Source organism: Drosophila grimshawi, unplaced genomic scaffold (genome assembly GCF_018153295.1).
Source record: "Drosophila grimshawi isolate 15287-2541.00 unplaced genomic scaffold, ASM1815329v1 contig_1367, whole genome shotgun sequence".
NCBI classification, from domain to species: domain Eukaryota; kingdom Metazoa; phylum Arthropoda; class Insecta; order Diptera; family Drosophilidae; genus Drosophila; species Drosophila grimshawi.
The window spans coordinates 10,255,089-10,273,423 of NW_025062889.1; the positions used below are offsets into that span (position 1 = coordinate 10,255,089).

The following is an 18,335-nucleotide window of genomic DNA, read 5'->3' on the forward strand; positions in this document are numbered from 1 at the left end:
TAACGACTTTTTAATGTATGAATCATGTATATATTATAGTAATTGCTTATTAATCTTTCGGCTGCTAATATTTCAGACATCGAGTAGTTCTCTGATGACTAAGTGAATAAAGTGATGTAAGCATTTATTGTGGTTTGGATTCTATATGTTATACAAGTTGTAAGACAGGCGAAATGTGCTTTAGCCACTTATGATCAGAAACGATTTAAGCAAGTAATATCCATGGGGAAGAAGACAATTAGAATACTCACCGGTCTCTAAACAGGACTGTAGACTACGAGGACACCTAGCTAAACTAAAGAAAAAACTGAAATAAAGAAAAATAATTATTCAAATTTTTGCCTTGATGATTTGAAATTTGCATGACAAAATGTATTAGCACATATAAAAAAAAAATCAGTTTGAATTGCTTAGACTCGACTTGAAGTTTATTTGTTTGTTGAAAGTGACTTGAAGTTACAGCAAAATGTTTAAAACTAACATTTTTTTTTTGACAGAGCAAAATCTCTTTCTCTTAAGTACAACATAAATGTTAAACATAATTTATTTGGGTAAACTAAGATTAGGAATGTGCACAGTGTTGCATTATTAACAGGCATCCATAATATGATGCATACTTGGTGTCAAATACAGGTAAACTGTTAATCAGTTGCACTGTGAACACAGCTCTACAATAATTATTATAAAAATTAGCTATAAATTTGCTAGTTTTTCTTTTGTCAATGCGTGCAAAAATGTATGTTACGATTACGATTACGATTACTATTACATATGCGTGTATATTAAATCTATGCTTTTCTTGTATTTTGTTTTTTATTTGTTCTCGTTTATTTTTGTTTTTCTTTTGCTTTCTATTTATTTATTTTTTTTCCATAAGGTCACATTGTTTGTATCACTGATAATGTAATGTAAAATAATCCTAATGCAAAACGAAACATAAATCAATTTACTGTCCCACAATGTATATATATATTTATGTATACTAAAGAATATCATGTATTTTGTTTTTCAAGAATAGAGCTTTTATAATATCAAAAGTGTATCCTGTCAAATAAGTCACTCTAAACTACATATACATGTATGCCTTATAAAGTATATACCTGTTGTGTGCATGTCAGTGAGTGTATGAAGTCTACTAATTTCGTATATTAACTAATGCCTATCACTGTCTAACTAAACATTTTGTCAATTGCCAAAACTATAGTCATATTTATATTTAGGTATGTAAGTGTGTATGTTGGTGTCTGTGTGTGCGTGTGTGTCTCTTGAGAAAATTATACGAAAATGAACTATTCGAAATAAAATACGAAATTCGTGATTACGCAGAAACCACTTGGTCGCAAAATGTCCTTAAAAATGTCATCTCGTTAGCTTATTTCGCATACGTTTAGTGGACGCTTAACGCTTAATATGTATTGTAATATAATCATAAAAAATAACAATTACACTATTAACTAATTAACGCACAGGTTGGGCGCCAGCTGCGCCTCCTCCACTTACATATAATATCAAATGCACTCGCCCGGATTCTGTGCACAGTACTTGGGAAACAGCGCCTCGGCCTTAATGCCCAGCTCGACGAGTCGATTTCGGAACAGAGAGATTCGACGAAACACTTCTGGCGGTAAAATATCAAAGTCATGATCATCATTGGGATCGGACCACAGACGTTCGGCTAGTGCAGCTGCTCGCGGCCACAATCGATTGTCCAATTGACTCTCGTCCACCTGTTCCGTCCATAAGCACACCTCACCGCCGAGCACCTGTTGAAACAATTGTTTTACTATGAATCTATAAATATGGCAGAATCGCGTTTCCAACTTTAAATGGGGTATTAATCTAGAGGTCAAACCATAATCAAAAATCTCAGACTTTTGACCAAGTTATATCTCTGGGAAATTTTGATCAGCTACAAATATCTTTTTGATGGTACAATTTAACATTGTACATATTGGTTAGCTAGTTATTCGTTAGTTGATATTGCTGACCTGCTTTCGTCGCTTCTTATCGAGTCGCATGCGTTCCCAGGGCCGATGCTTGTACACGTTCTGCCAAGTGCGATAGGGCGAACATGCGGCTTCGCCAGTTGCACGCCAGCTGCCAAAGCCGCAATCCAAATACCAGGCATCCACATGGGAGAATATGATGTTGTAGCCATTGTCCAGCAGGTCATAGTTCTCCTGCCAGGTGCTGCCGCCCCAGACCTGCACCACAAATTGACTATTGGGAAGACATTTGGTGTTTGTTAGCGCACTGGACCAAACAACCACATGTTTGGGCGCCACATTGCCATTGGCCAGTTTCAGTCTGCGTAACAAAATCAATTATAATTGGGTTTATCCAGAGTTGGTATACGATAGACTTACCTAGCATTAGATTGTAGCATAAAATCGCACCACAGACCGCGAAGATCCGTGTCATTGAAGTACTGGGCCCAGCAATCTAGGTTCACCTCATCGCCGCCCAAGTGAAACATGTCCGTGGGCCCGGTTAGCTTGAGAAACTCTTCGTAAAGGCGCTGCAGTATGAGGTAGGTGTGATTATTCTTTGGGTTTAATTGGCCGCACGGCGGTTCGCCACAGTAAAAACTCCAGGGCTGCTGATTGATGCACAGCGATAGTTCGCCAAGGCCGCGTTTCGGTCCCCAGTCCCAGCCATTGCCGGCATGCGCAGGCGCATCGATCTCCAGCAGTACTTGCACCCCAAACATTTTGGCAAACTCGTTCACTTCGCGCACATCCTGCTCACTGTACGTCTCACTCTCCGAGTAGGCACCATGCTCGGCCAGCTCCGGATAGTGCTGTGAGACATACGGGAAACTTTGCGCATCCGTTATGTGCCAGTGAAAACGATTCAGTTTGGCCATGCCCATGGCAGTAATTGTGCGCTTAATCGCTTCCACGGTGAAGAAATGCCGCGACGTATCTAACATGAGGCCACGATAGCGAAACTTGGGCACATCATTGATCAGGGAGCTGGCATAGGTGCGCAACAATCTCTCCTCGTCATCATACCAAATCAGCTGCTGCAACGTTGACAGGCCATGGCGAGCGCCAAAGAATGTGTGCGCCGTGATGTGCACAACAATGCGACGATTCTCAACTGGGTAAGGATCGAGAGAGAAAGAGAGTCAATATAAGCAGCAATTGATGTCTCTGTTTTTAAGCACTTACATGTCGAGCTTAGCTGATAGCTTTCATCGTTGTCCAGCTTAAAGTCAAGCTCGCCCGATTTATGCACCGAAATTTTCACTTGTAGACTCTCCAAGTCGCCAGCACGATGTGAGCTAAATGTGGCCCCAAAAAGGGAGGCAACTGGTGGCGTTTCTGCCACATCCGGATCGGTATTATGCTGTCTCAATCGTGACGCTGACTCACTGCCACCAGATGCAGCTGATGCTGCCATTGGCATCTCAGATGTATGAACCGCATAGTTCAAGCGCTGTATTTGCCGCAACTGCTTCAGAAACCAATCGAAGGATAACTTCAACTGTTTGCACACCTCGCGATGCGGTGAATCCAAATGCAGCTGCACATCCTCCACGGAGAAGCGCAGCGTGTGAGCACTGATCAGTGATTTGGTGGTGGGATGGGGCCAAATGTTAATATCACCACAAGTCATCGAACAGCTAATGAAAGAGACACGCTTCGCGTCCTGCCCGTTTTTGTGGTAGCCAACTCGCACGCATCTGTCATTCTCGCATTTGTAGGTCCACGATTTCTCCAATGGTCTGCAAACGTTGCATATAAATTGAGTGATTCGATATTTGTTGAATTGTCATAATTACATGGGTATAAATTGGTGATCCTTTTGGGCATGTGGTCGCAGCTGTGATTCGGTGTACGCCTGTGTCTTGATCACGTTTTGATTCCAGTACAGCACGGTGAGTATAAAAACAGCTCCGGTAAGCAGCACCAACAAGGCGCGGCGCAGCGAGACGGCCAGCGACATCTTAAAGAGGTAACGTAAGCTGTAAAATACACATAATATATATATATATTAAATAGCGATTCAACAGTTGACACGCCTCAATGTTGTTTGTCTGATGAATTCAGAGTGTGATAAAAGTTACCCAATCGAAATGCAAGCACAACAATCAAAATTGGGCTCAACAAACAAATTGTCATCAGCCCAGAAGGGGGAAAACCCTTAACAACAACAAGTCAAAAGCAGCGAACTTTAATTAATGTTAGCCACATGGTTGATGAAACTAAAGCGAATTGGATTTAACAATCGATAAAATCAAAGAAAACCTCATCGCGCGCTGATAGCCATAGGCCACAGGACACAGGACATTGGGCTGTAGTTATTATTGTGTTGGATTTTATGACACATAAAGCGTATAGGAAAATTGTTTGTCTTTCATATACATAGCATCCGACACGCAACGGTTTTGTGGAAAGTGGAGTTAGCTTTAAGTTGCCTTTTGTTTACTGTTCTGTGCGGCGCATAATCAGTAATATAGGTCGGTTATAAAAACCAAACCAGAACCAAAGCACTTACGACGAGCGGCCTTAGGAAAGGACTTTTGTTGTGTGAAATTCGAGAGTTATAGTTACCAGGGATAATCCTGGCCAAGTTGTTGGAATACGTAAATCGGTCGCATGACTTAATATATTGCTTTACTCATGTCAAACGGTATTTAAACTAGTTAAATTTCATAATCGCCTGCTTTATAGTAAACACACAAAGATCTGTCATAGGCATAGTTAGATATAATTCTAATCTAGTAATCTTGTATTAGCACTATTATTATTTATATATCAACAGGCTTGGGAGACGAATACTTAACATTCTAAGAAAGACAGAACCTGGAATTTGAGCTGAAGCATCCTCTGACGACTGACGCAATCGAAGTAGCTAAGTGAATGAACTGCAGACTCAAACTGGTCATGTTTGCAACCTGTGCTTATTTTAAATGATATTAAAGGTAATTAAATTACCTTTCCAAAAGGCACAAGCCTGTTTGTGTACTCATTCCCTAGACATAAATAAAAGTTCCAGAAAAATGCTTGCTACACGAATTAATAGTTGGTTGGGTTGTACATATATATAAATATATATATATACGACCTTGCTAGGGAACCAATTTTCAATTTACGGCTGTGGGATAAATAAACACGTACCCAGCAAATTAGTACATTGTTCTCTGAAAATGAGTTTCAGGCTAAGTAGTTAAATAGCAACAAAGTTGTATACTCATCGATGATACATCGATTGCTTATTCTTTATTACTTAAAACAGAAGAAGTCATGCTTATTTCTTAAAATAATAAACTTGTTAGAAGAAGACTCACACGCATTTGTTTTTCAATCAATAAAGCAATTAAGCTCCAATTAATTAAACTCCCTTTGTCATATCAATTATTAGTCATTAATCATTAAGTTGAAGCCTTCAAGAATTAAGTAGTTCACTTAAATCAAACAAAACAAAATTATACTTAAAAATCAGAGAATCAGAGAGAGAGAGGAATTGATTCCATCGACTCCATTCAACTGTAAACACAATACAATCTTGTACACACCCAGATACCCATTAACAAGCCCACACACCCATTCGTCGGGAACAGTTCGCTGCCTGGTGACTGGTGACTAACGCTTGCAATTGACTGATATGGATATAGCATATATATATATATATATATTTAGTCATGTATGCTTATTGACATTAACTGGAGTCTGTTTTATTCCATAATAAATAAACACAGCCTGTGGTGCAAGCATTGCGTGCGTCTAAATTAAATATCAGTTGAACCAACTGCCCAAAAATATTTGAAACATGCACCTGCGCAGCATGTACAATAATATGGATAGTTGTTCTTAATGTGGCGGATGCCTACACACGTGCCACATACACATACATCGACATAGTCGACAATTTGTGGCGACCTGTCAATACCAAATGGTAAATACCGTTGACCGCTGCTAACAAAAACGTGTTATTACCAAGCGTGCGGAGTGTGGAGTGTGGCCAATTCATAAGCAGGCAGTATACCTTTTCGGTGACTGTTAGCTACGTCATTACTCTTGATGGGTCTCTGTGCATAATAAATCAAGAGGCGTACATGGTTAATGCATTCAAAATAAAAAAAAAGGTTTGCTAGCTTTGTGGGTTTGCGCTCAGTGGCTGGCTCATTAGTTGTCGCACTGACAACTAATTGTGGCACAGCTCCAAACACAACAACGCACAGTGGGGCATATTCTACAACAACAAAAAACATTTGTTGAAACTATAAAAATTGGCATATTAATTCATTTGAGTATAAGCCTTTAATAGCTCTAAACTCTACTCTAACTCATAAGTATATTATTGTAACATTTATTTAATTATAATACAAAAAATAAGACTGATGTGCTTAACAAAAAAGCTATTGAAAAAATCAACGCTGCAAATTAGACATTTACTTTTTCTAAATTTGAGCAAAAAGAAACCTGCTGATTTTTAGAAATAGAAAATCTTCTGTCTTAGAAATATACTTTGTGAATAATGAATAATTTTTGGGCAAGAGCTTCACTGTTCAACATAGCATACATTTGAGGGCTGGCCGCGAATCATGTTTTGGGGCAATGCTTACCTGCAGCGCGTGCGCAATGAATTGCTTATTGAGCAAAAGCGTAGAAAACTATCCATCATCACATACTAAGGTGGGGCTGAAGGAGATGGGGGCGGTCTCATCTGTGCCAGCGAATCGCAGACAAACACAGCAACTCTAATGGAGAAACAGCTACAGCTACAGCTACAGTCTCAGTCTCAGCCTTAGCCTGTTATCACTAGCACTATCACTTATTATATTTTTTTCTAAACTTAAACGCTGCACAAGGCTATCATTAAATCACACATTTGGCATTTGGCAATCAGTGATTGAAGCGAACGAACTGAATTTGTGTAAACTTGGCCGCCAATGATGTCGTCCTAATGGACGTGCTTCTGCTCGCTCGCCGGGGCGCACACGACTCTCGAGGTGTAAGTAAACTACTACTATGTGCGCGACTCTCACGGATTTTTTAGCATTTCAAGATTTTCTTGGCTAGAGCGCACACAAGCCGCCCAAAAAATGGCGTGCAAGTATTTACATATGTTCTTGAACCACCTGCCAGCCTGCCAGCCAGCCAGCCAACCACGCAGACAACCAGCCAGCTGCTGGACGCCGTTACAGTCTACCGTCAGAATATTGAGCACACATATGCGATGTATACACAATAAATGAAGTATACGGATTAGTTTTAGCTTACGCAAATGAATGCTATTGATTATTGTTACTAAAGCAATAAATATGCATACAAAATAAGAGTTATTATGGTTTTGTAAGTGTGCTCATTGCATATTGTGCATACGCTCCGTGCACCGTGGCATGCTCAATATGCTGGACATCGACTGTTGCTTAGCGTCGCATTATTATTTATGGTCGCATGCCGTGAAAAACGACAGTTGGCGACAAGTGTTGTTCAAATGGCATGCACGGTTGCCACAACAACAACAATCGTCGTACACACAACAAAGGCAGTTGGCGCTCAATTTGATGTGAAACGTGCAGGAACCGCTCACACACAGACACACATACGTACACATACACAGAAAGAAATCGCGAGGATACATTGAGAACTTGGTGCATCGACGTCATACTCAAAACAGAATGTTTTGTTTTTATAATCGAGCATTTAATTATTAACATTAAGTAAAAATGACTAAATAGCAAGAAAAACTTCTCAAATTACTTATATTTAATGTATTTGTCAGATAAAGTGTCTTTTAGTGCCTAATGAAAATGGGGTGGCTCAAAATAGCATATGAGATAGTATTATTCTAAATATAACTGGAAAAAATCACCTTGGTTGTGAGTACTGACCGCGAAAAAATTCGTCTCTCTCGGTTCCCAAATTGGGGACACAAGATTTGTTCTTGACAGATGCTAAGTTAACAATTCTGGGATTAGGAAAACAGTACTTGAATTCAGAAACTTAACGTATTGAGTACGCTTTTCTTTCTGTGTATGTGGACGGAGAGGAACACACAAAGTCAGACGAAAAGGAAGCTCAATACAAATGGCTGTGCTTGGCCTTTGCTAGGGCAGTTGAAAAGGGAAAGCAGCCAGCGAAAAGTAACAGCAAAATGGCGCCACAAAATGTAGCAGGCGCGCAGTGGCAGCAACAGCAACAGTCAGTCAAATAAGATAATACGAAGTAGTAGGTGCTGTTGCACGAACGAACGGCAACCGAAGCCGATGACGAGCTGCGACCATCGGTTGCCTAACAACTTCGTCGTGCCGCACAACAAAAGGATAAGCCAAGTCAGGCTGGCAGTCAGCAAGTCAAGCCGGGACTCAGTTGCAACAGCGCAACGCATTTGCCAAGACGCACAGCACAGCACGGCGAAAGCGAGGCAACACAACGCGACGCGCCGCGCCGCGACTCGAGTTGCCTGCCACAGCGAAAATAGAAATAGTAACACTTGTACAAATTGCTGGTAGCAAGCTTACCTTGGCCATCGATCGCGCCCTCCGTGTGTTCACAGTTCGCGTGTCAAGCCAACGTACATTAGAGCTACACCCGTACGCCCATACACCCGGACACCCGTAGACACGTACACCCAGACAGGACAGCAGGGCTAAGTAGGCTGGGCCGTTGTCCTTGGTTTAGTCTAGGGCTTGCAGCGCCAGGCAACGCTATGTCTTGCGTACTGCTTGCGTCAGTCTGAGGACTGTTTGTGTTTCTGTGGTGCTTGTGCTTGTGTTTGGTTTGATTTTTTGTTACGGTCTAATTGTTATGCAACCGTCATAAGTATAAGGCGGCATGTCCTTACAACGTTATGCAATAATCGCGGCGGTCAGTCAGCAACAGCAACACAAACAGCAGCAACAGCAACAGCAGTTGCAGCATCCCTTGCCACACAATGCAACAGTCATGTCAACATCAACATCAACGACAGCAACAGCAACGACAGCACCGTCAGCAACAACAATGGATCTAAAATCTTTAACCGTTAGTGAGGACGAGTTGCTGCAATCCCAGGAGCTTGCCAGCAGCTCCTCGATTACAACATATTACAATGGCGGCATGGGTCTCTACAATCAGCAGCGCGGCATTGGAGGCGGCATCTCTCTGCTAAATGGCGTCGCTGGCTCTGCCGGCAGCGGTCACAGTAGTTCAGCCGGAGGCAGTGGCTCACAGACCTATGCGCATGTTGTCAATGGAAGCGTGAATCTGCTGCTTGGCGGGTGAGTGACGCTGATGAAGCACGCCTCAGCTTCTTTATTAATTTATGAGAAATGCAGGCTATTAAAGTTTGCTTAGGCAACTGCAGCTGACAGACTGACGAGCAGCAGACGCTATTTTAATAAGTAAAAGACAGCTGCTGCCAGAGCAAATAAGAAATGCAAGGATTTCAATATATAATATATATATATATATAATATAATTATTGATTTGCACTCTCGAATTAACCTAACTTTACACAGCAACAACTCCAACTAATTTCAATAGTCATATGGCTTGTCTGAAAACTGTCGGGTGCAGTTTTAATGCACACTCAAATTTGAAGAATGTATTTTAAAGATTCGTCTCGAAATGTGTAATGATTTGAGGGGGTAAATCTATGATCGAACTATATCATAAAGTTTGAGCAGATATTTCAATCTTCTATCTGATTAGGAACAAAAATTGGTAGCCAACTAATTTCTTGTCAGAAAAACATTTTTTTATTCGAAGATATCCCTTCCAAATTCAAGTTTAATGAGTTCTGAAAAATATGTATATAATTAAGTAATGTAAATGAATCAGCTCATACTAGCAGATCTATGGGAACGAGTCTCATGCAGACCGTGAAAATGTGATACTGTCAGAGAAAGTGGCCAAAGTACGAATAATTAGTGCTAACATCAAAAATGCAAGCAAGTCTGCAGCGGATGTTTATTAAAAAGTATTTTTCTTCATTTTACATTGGCTTGACAAAGTAATGATGTCTCCTAATTGGTGCCATTACGTTATTCTCTCTGCTCTTTGGGTAAAAAAGTGTAATTTGTCGCTTTCTTAAATTAATTTCACTGCAATAGGAGCTCAGATCAGTAGGTACTAAAATTAAGTGGGTGAAAGCAAACAAAAAAAAAAGTGCTTGTAAAAACAAACACTGAAATTGACAAGCGAAACTTTTATGTGCGCAAGCAGCGTGTACTTCGAAAACTGTAACTTATTTTCAACATTTTATTTTTAAATCGATTGTCTACAACTAGTCAATAAAAACTTAACAATACCCAGAATAGCAGTCGAAGGATTAATACCCTTGACAGATATCTGGTAGCAAAATGTTAATTTCATTAAAAAAAATTAAATGTTGGAAAACATGATAAAGTGGGATGATTTTTATAGACTTTTACAGACAGATAATTAAATATCATTGCCTGGAAATTATTGTTTCATTTTCAAACAGATCCAGAAAATATATGATTATTTCTGATGGTTTCGAGAATATCACCTTCAATGCATTACACATTTTGTGGCAGCAGCTGTTATACCCTATGCAAAGGGTATACAATATGCTGCAATTGCCACTGATAGTTTTAGCTACTCCGCCCACACTTCTTTGGCAGCGTTTTGGGCTTTTAATGAACTGTTGACATGCGAGAAATTGCGTGAGGCACAGCGGAAAATGGGGAAAGCAATCGGGGAAATTGGGGTGTAAGCAGAGAGAGAGAAAGGCACTGTGAACTAAGGCAGAGGACAAAGGACAAGTGCCGCATTATGTTGCATTTAAAGTGGATTAAGTGACATCATTGATTTGTGTGACGTGTTACAGTTTTGAGGCACAGACAAACGGGGTTACTGTGTTGCTGTATTATCTAGGTTGCGAACAGAACAACTCAACATGTGGATAATTTGGAAAATTGCATGTTATTACAGCTTAAAAGCAAATGAACAAGGAACAATACATCTGTGGCGCAGGACAGTTTTTAAGTCTACCAGAAATTGCAGGCTACATTAAAACTTTACGAAAATATATATATATAAAATAATAAAGAACTCATTTCACTTGCTTACACAAAATATAATATTGAATGAGCAATCAAAAGAAAAATAATCATTAATTCACAATCGCATCAATACCATCACAAACGCAACATAAATAACATATTGTGGCAATATTGTCAATGTGCCTCCCGCACAAACACAAAGGCTTGCTGCGTTGCCCCAAATGCCACATACACACATTGGTAGGCAGATACACAATTGATATCGATAATTGTTAGGCCAAATTAATAAGGGCCACATTGAAGTTGCAGTTCGTAATCAATTTCATTGATAACAAACATAAGCATACAGTATGCATATTACTCACAAGAAAAGGCGGTTTTCTTAGATAGCGGTTCCGTAGTTATGTATATACGAGTATATACAAATATTACTATGCACTTGTACACTTTAAACAACTATTAGCTGCCATATAACGCAAAAGAAAGAAAAATCGTTCATATATATTTCACAAACAGTTTCTACAACATATCATAAAAGTTCTGACTACTTTCTTAGACTTTATTTTCCGCCAGTATCCGTTCCGATATCTTTGCTACTGTGGCAATAATCTTCATTTCAATTAACAGCTGCACATGTTTTCAATTTGACGGCTGGCCGTTAACTGAATACTCCATATATATATGTGTGTATATATGGATATATCATTATCTATGGCAATTTTGATAACACCACTTTTGAATCAACTACTGATATGGTGGATTATTGATGATTTTACAACTAAAAGCACGCCTATTATGTAAGTTTGGTCTGTATATATTAATAATAAAATAAATGGTTTTCCTATGCAAGCTGCGTGATATAATGTTCCGATTCGGTTGGCCGCTTACAGCAAAATGTCAGAAATATGCCACTTTCAATAAAGATAAAGCTTAATTTTTAAACTTGTGGTCTGCTTTTAGACCACATTAAATAAATAACAAATAATAAAAACAAATCTAACTGTATAAAATTATCTTCAATTTAAAAATTTTTATTATAATATTTTAGTCAGTTCCGATGATGTCACTAATTCTTGGCATTATCCAATTAGATGGGAAATTACTATTTATTTGTTTTTCTGAATTATGTATGATACTAAATCAGATCAATGTTGTAAGGCAGATATACTGAATTGAATTTTTGTGAAGCCAAACCTAATTATTGATTTCTGTTGTTATTGTTGTTAAATAGGTCGATGTTATGCCTGGTAACGACAATACTTTGTGTGGTCTGCTATTGTTGCCATCGCAATATTAAAAAGCGTACTGAGGCCGCATACAGGCAGCAACAGCATCATTGGCTGGAGAACGATCCCAATATGGAAATTTACAGCGTTGAACAGGTGAGATGATATAAATATATATATAATTATATAGAATTATTGTATATATATATATATAAGAAGGTATTTATAACATACTAGAAATTGTTGAGCACTATCAATTCTCGATGTATGAACTTATGCCGTCGCTACTCTTTATGATACTGATTTAATATTTAAATTTTTCCATTTTTTTTCAAGTTAAAATAGCAATAGATAAGATAAGATATTGGTTTGGTATGTAGTGCTCACTAGAGTCTATCACCAAAAAAGTATATTATATATAAAAGTTTATAGCATATATATAGTATTGTCTGTAGACAGTCAAGCACTCATTCGAAATCTCCCAGCTAACAATGGGTGTGGCATCCCAGCCGGATAGACATTGTACAAAGTAAACATATATTCCATAATCTGTGTCAGAGTATCAATGTAGGGTGTAACCTGTAATTAAACTTAAAACTATGTAGTATTAATGGGTAATAATGAGGCCAATCGATTGACCATTTCAGCAATTGACACGCACTGCACTTATGAACTGTATAACTTTGAGTCACAGTATTAAAATCGCACTCAGACAAAAAAAAATTGCTCGAAATTTAGAAAATTACCCTTTAATAGGAAATATATTTCCAACAAGGTAATTAAAAGTAGAAAAGAAGAGAAGATAAATTAAAAGCCAAGTAATGAAAAGTTTTCAAATCGAATATATAAATCTAAATTTGTTATATATGTGAAATCAAAGAATATGAGTATTTAGTTATAACATAAATAACCATAGAGCTAGTGTATGAATTCTGGCTACAACTGTAAAAGCCTTGAAATACATTTTCTGAATTTTAGAAAAACTTACACTTGAATTAGAAAAAGAAAATTTCTGGTTTATTATTGTCTTAAAAAAATGCGAACTGACCTTTTTATAAATTTCAAAGCGATTTCCATTTCTGAGTGTGTACACTTAAGCCCTGAGTCGTTAATGAATATTTATGCAAACCATTTGACAGGTGTGAAATAAAACTGACCAAGGGCCACGCACAAAAGGCCACAATTGTTGTTGGCCGCAGTAGTAGTGCAAGCGACCCTTAGCAATTGGATATTAGACTAGATTCCACTTTGCTGTTGGCTTTAATAAGTTGTTTGTTGTCCCGCTCCTTCGGGGGTCACCCCGCTTACATTTACCCAGTCGCTTATTGTTGTTTGTTGGCCCTGTGGGAAAAGGCAGCGTCGCCGACGACAGCGGAGTAAATCAACGTTAACTTGGTCCAGTCCGTGTCACCCAAAGTTGTCAACGGTGGTACAGAAATAAGTACTGCTCTCTATTAGATTCTCAATTTATGATGTGTGTGCAATTTAAACTTTTTATTTGGTCTAGTGTTAATTTCGCCTAATGGAGTAGACATTGTCTGTGGTTGCTTCGGACTTTTCAGCAGTTTGCTTTTTGCTGCGCGTACAGGTAGGTCCGTTGGCCTGTTGTTATACTGTGTGGGATCGCGCTCAATTTGAGCCTAAAGGTAGCCAGAGGCATGCATATACCTTCCTCATGTGCTGCTCTTATAAATATGCTAAGATAAATATGGATTAGGATAAGTTAATTAAGTTTTTCCTTATACAACATTATCAATCATTTAAAACACGACTGTTATTTTATGATTATGAACACGTTTTCTGTTGCAGTGCTATGAGACGTCGGGTCTGTTTCTGGGCGATTCAACGGACGGTTTGACCACTCTGCCCACGCTTCATCATGAGCCACCGCCTTCGTATGATGCCGTTGTCTTGCACGAGCAGCAGCTGTTGCAGCAGCAACAGCAACATCTGGAGGAGCAGCAACTGCAGCTGCAACAGCAGCAACTACTGCTGCAACGTGTGTCACCGCCGCCCGGTTATCGCTCCACGCTGGACATTGGCAGCGCCGATGGACTGGCGGCCAGCAGCAGCTGCAGCAGCAGTGCCGCTGTCAATGCCGGCGAAGTCTTGGCCAACAAGCAATTGCAACGCACATTGAATGCCCAATCATGTTGCTCGTTGCAGCGTGCCGAAGTGGAGAACATGTGGAATGCAGCCGCAGCAGCGGTGGCGGCACGGAACGGCAATTGCCTTGAGCTGGACACATACCTGACGACGACGTCGTCAACGTCATCGCCACCGCCACCATTGCCGCCAGCGTTGCAGGCGCGCAAGCAGGCACAGAGCGCCCTGCGGCTAAACACATTCGGCAGACGCTATTTGCAGTATAGTCAACAGCATCAGCAGCATCAGCAGCAGCAACAGCAGCAACATAGCCACTACAACAGTGGCTGTCCACTGTGTGGCAAGTTCCGCTATGCGCCCGAAGAGGAGGCGTTAACGGCATCCCTGGAGAGCGGTCTAGAACACTTCGATGCCAATGACAATGTGGCAAGTGTTGAAGAACAGTTGCAGCAACAGCAGCTACAACAGCAGCAACAAGAAAATCAGCAGCCACAGCAACAGCAACATCAACTGCTGCAGCAGCAACAAGAGCAGGAACAGCTGCAGCAGCAACAGCAACATCAGCTACAGCAACAACCAAAGCAGCAACAACAGCAGCAGCAACAGCAACAACAGCCGCTAGCTGCCACAGATAGTTGCAATCAAATTGACAGTCGAATTGATGATGATGCAGATACGGCAAATGGCAATACGCCGGACAATACAATTGCAGCCACATCAGCAACTGATGCTGATGTTGGCACAGACGAAAATGACAATGCCACAGCAGCTGCAACAGCAGCAACAACAGAAGTTGCCACCGTACTGGATATGAGCAACATCAATGAGAACGGCATCATCAGTCTGGATATGAGCAAAATCATTGACGTATCGGGTCTGCCCACATACGAGGGCGCCCTCAAGCTCGAATCCAGTGGCTATGTGTGAAACTAAGAAAAAATGGGAATTTCAATTTCAAAATGTCCCAAATCACGAATGTGCTTTATTTTCTAAGTGATTAAGGCGTTGAGCAAACAGTTTGGAATGTGTTGTTGTTAATGCTTAAATCATGTGACCAGTGTGATTTTTTTTCTTACAACTGGCGACAACAACTGTTTGCAAACTGATTGCTCTTAACTCCCAATAAGTGCAAGCTTAAACACGGTTTGCGCGATTTTTAATCTAAAACAAAACCCATTAATGATTAGTTGTAAGCATGCATATCCCAGAGATCGTTTGCTGCAAGCAATCTGTAAACAAAAAAATATCAATAAAATCAAAATGTACTCGAACATTATATTTAGCCCACTGAGCCACTAACCCGTGAACAATTCAACAATCATTGACAGGGAGAACCTTCACCGTAATACGAGAACGTTAGCTTTTACGCTCATCATCACAGCTAAGCTGATTGATTTTGCATTAAACATAACGAATGAGTGGACCAAGAGTGACCACCACCAACAGACGACTGGTTGTTAACCGTGAAAGGAAAATACATGGATAGGGTATTTAGGTAAGTACAGTTGCGAACAAAATAATAGCACCACTCTCACAAGAAACTTTTTCAAACGTGTCTTTTGTCAATTTCATTATTAAAACTAAATACTTAGAAGAATTGCAAAGTTAATGGATTGTTTGATTATTCAGTAAGAAAAACTATCAAAGTGGCGCTATTATTATTTTCGCAACTGTATATTCAATGGGCGAGAGAACGTTCTGTTGCTGTCTCGCTCGTTCGTTTAGCCAAAGAAGACCAACGAACACCGTTAAACCTGGCTTGGTCAATGCCACAGACAGAAGTACCGTACTCAAAAATGTATGTGTGCTTGTTGTGAACTCATTATCTGTCATATTTTGCAAGAAAAAGAAAGAATAAGCATATAATGCAACCTTGAATTGTCGGCACAAACGGCGGGCAGTTTTAATATGAACGACTGTAATGATTGTACTGGAATGAATGACTGTAATGATTGTACTGGAATTCACTCTCGCCCGAGCATCGCAATTTTTAATTAACTCAAATAAGGTTGCGGATTTTGTCTTGTGCTAAAAATAGGGTTACCCCAGACAGGCTCACATATCTGTCTGTCTGTTTGTGGGTTAACATTATAAATTTCCTGTCACGAGTGTATGACCAAAGATTCTAATTTTATCAAAAATGATAACTGCAACCACTATTAATTAACTAACAATTTACCGACGACGCAAAACAACCATTTCGAACAAATGCTGCTCGCATCAAGCACAAAATCAGTTTATCGTTTAACACACATGCTTGGAAAACATATTAATTTTTATTATTTACAGAAAAAATAGAACAAATAAAAATTCACAGAATATTTAGTTGAGAACTCGCGTGGCTTATATTTGCAACTGAAAATGGATGCATTGCGTTGATGGCGGCACAACAAGTGAGGCAGCCACCGCATACGAAATTAGAGAGAAAGTGTAAGAGAGAGAGCGACAAGCTAAAAAAAAAAATAGCGCATAGATGAGAGCGCATATGGAAAATGACGAACCAAGTGACGGCATGAGATGTTGACGGCGACTGGAAGAAGTGGGTGGAGGGGATGGGGCTAAGGGGGAAGTCGCATCGATAATTATTTGACCCTTTCTGTTTGCCGCTTATATGTTACATTTATTAACAAGTCTTTACTTTCAGCTAACACAAATCCTTATCTAACATTTAATTAATGTGTGCTTAAAGTGTCTCCCGAAATAAGACTGAGAGTGACGACAACGGCACGTGCTTAAAAATAGACAACGTTGCCCCAACAAGGGGGAGAAAAACAAAGCACAAAATGATGTGACCAATTGAGAGAAAAATAAGATTGTTGTCGGATGAAAGCGACTGCAAAATACCCACAAATTTGTAGATACCCTTCACATGTCAAAAATGTGGAAGAGAAAAAACTATAATTTACGATTAAAAATATTTAATATTCGCACAGCACTGACACAATTATAATCAAAAAAAATATAAAAATAAATTGTGTATATAAATAAAGAGCGGATGTATTGTTTTTTTTTTTTACATTTTGGGTCTGCCCAAATCAGCTGATAAGTCAAAAACGACAAAATAAAAATGGCTCGACAGATTTCACATTAAAAAAATTAAAACAAAAGCGTTTTGAAACACTAAGATGAGATAACAATAACGGTTAACCACAGCAGTAACAGCAGCTGCAGTAGTTGTTAATACAAAAACGACAACAGCTGAGTGAATGTGAATGCACACATGCACACACACACACATAATTATATTTGTACATACGCAAAATATAACTGCAGCTTTTGGTGACGCAAGTAGTGCCAAAAGAAAAAGAAAAAAGCCAAAACTGAAAGTAAGACAAAAAAGCGAGCTCTGATGGCAGACACAAGCAACATAAATACCTACTTACATATGTATATGTGCATGCATGTGTGTGTGTGTTCGTGTGTGTAGAGGTACACAATCAAGTTAAGCATTTAAGATACTTACCCACACTGCAAATTGAAAGGCTCTTGGCATGTCCTGATTTTGCACTATGACAGCAATTCCGATGCAGATGCCGACGCCGTTGCTTCTCAGCTAACCCGCAATCGCTTAAAGCGTAAGCTTGGTTTTTGTGGCTGGCAGCGCGACAGGTTAAGTGTGCGGCGGATTGATGGCGACAAGCAGCAGCAGCCGCAATTTGAAAAACGTTTCCTTGTTCGATGGACTTGTGCGTTTATTCGAGTTGAGCCACTACATCATATGTGTACGTTGTTGCACATTTACATTTTCATTGATTCTTATTGTTATTTACACAAATTCCGCATTTGTCTGCTGCGCGTAACTCATCACTAACAGCGACCACTAACATACACAGCTGTGGTCACCCAAAAAACTATTACCTGTGTGTGCAGTGTAACGTGAGTGAGAAACAAACCAAACATATCGATTACACAACACGGTTATTATCGATATAACAGTTGTAACTATCGTTTAAATTAGCCGTTTTAATTTTGAAGCATAATTGACTTTTAATTTTAGGCTAATATATACTGGCAAAATATTATTTTTTCTGTTGAACAAA

At 39.5% G+C, this 18,335-nt stretch overlaps 2 protein-coding genes across 2 annotated transcripts; one reads left to right on the forward strand and one right to left on the reverse strand.

Moving 5' to 3' along the window:
- Nucleotides 1-442: 442 nt before the first annotated feature.
- Nucleotides 443-18,078, reverse strand: LOC6559494 (probable beta-hexosaminidase fdl). Its single transcript, XM_032734355.2, has 6 exons — nt 17,759-18,078; nt 3,788-3,970; nt 3,174-3,730; nt 2,367-3,102; nt 1,989-2,307; nt 443-1,763 (listed from the first exon to the last, which is right to left on the reverse strand). Exons 2-6 carry the CDS (start codon nt 3,949-3,951, stop codon nt 1,509-1,511), a joined length of 2,031 nt encoding a protein of 676 aa, XP_032590246.1. The 5' UTR covers nt 3,952-3,970; nt 17,759-18,078; the 3' UTR covers nt 443-1,508.
- Nucleotides 8,390-15,573, forward strand: LOC6560400 (GATA zinc finger domain-containing protein 10). The gene is made up of 4 exons (XM_032735631.1): nt 8,390-9,214; nt 12,195-12,345; nt 13,999-14,778; nt 14,884-15,573. Exons 1-4 carry the CDS (start codon nt 8,790-8,792, stop codon nt 15,220-15,222), a joined length of 1,695 nt encoding a protein of 564 aa, XP_032591522.1. The 5' UTR covers nt 8,390-8,789; the 3' UTR covers nt 15,223-15,573.
- Nucleotides 18,079-18,335: the final 257 nt, after the last annotated feature.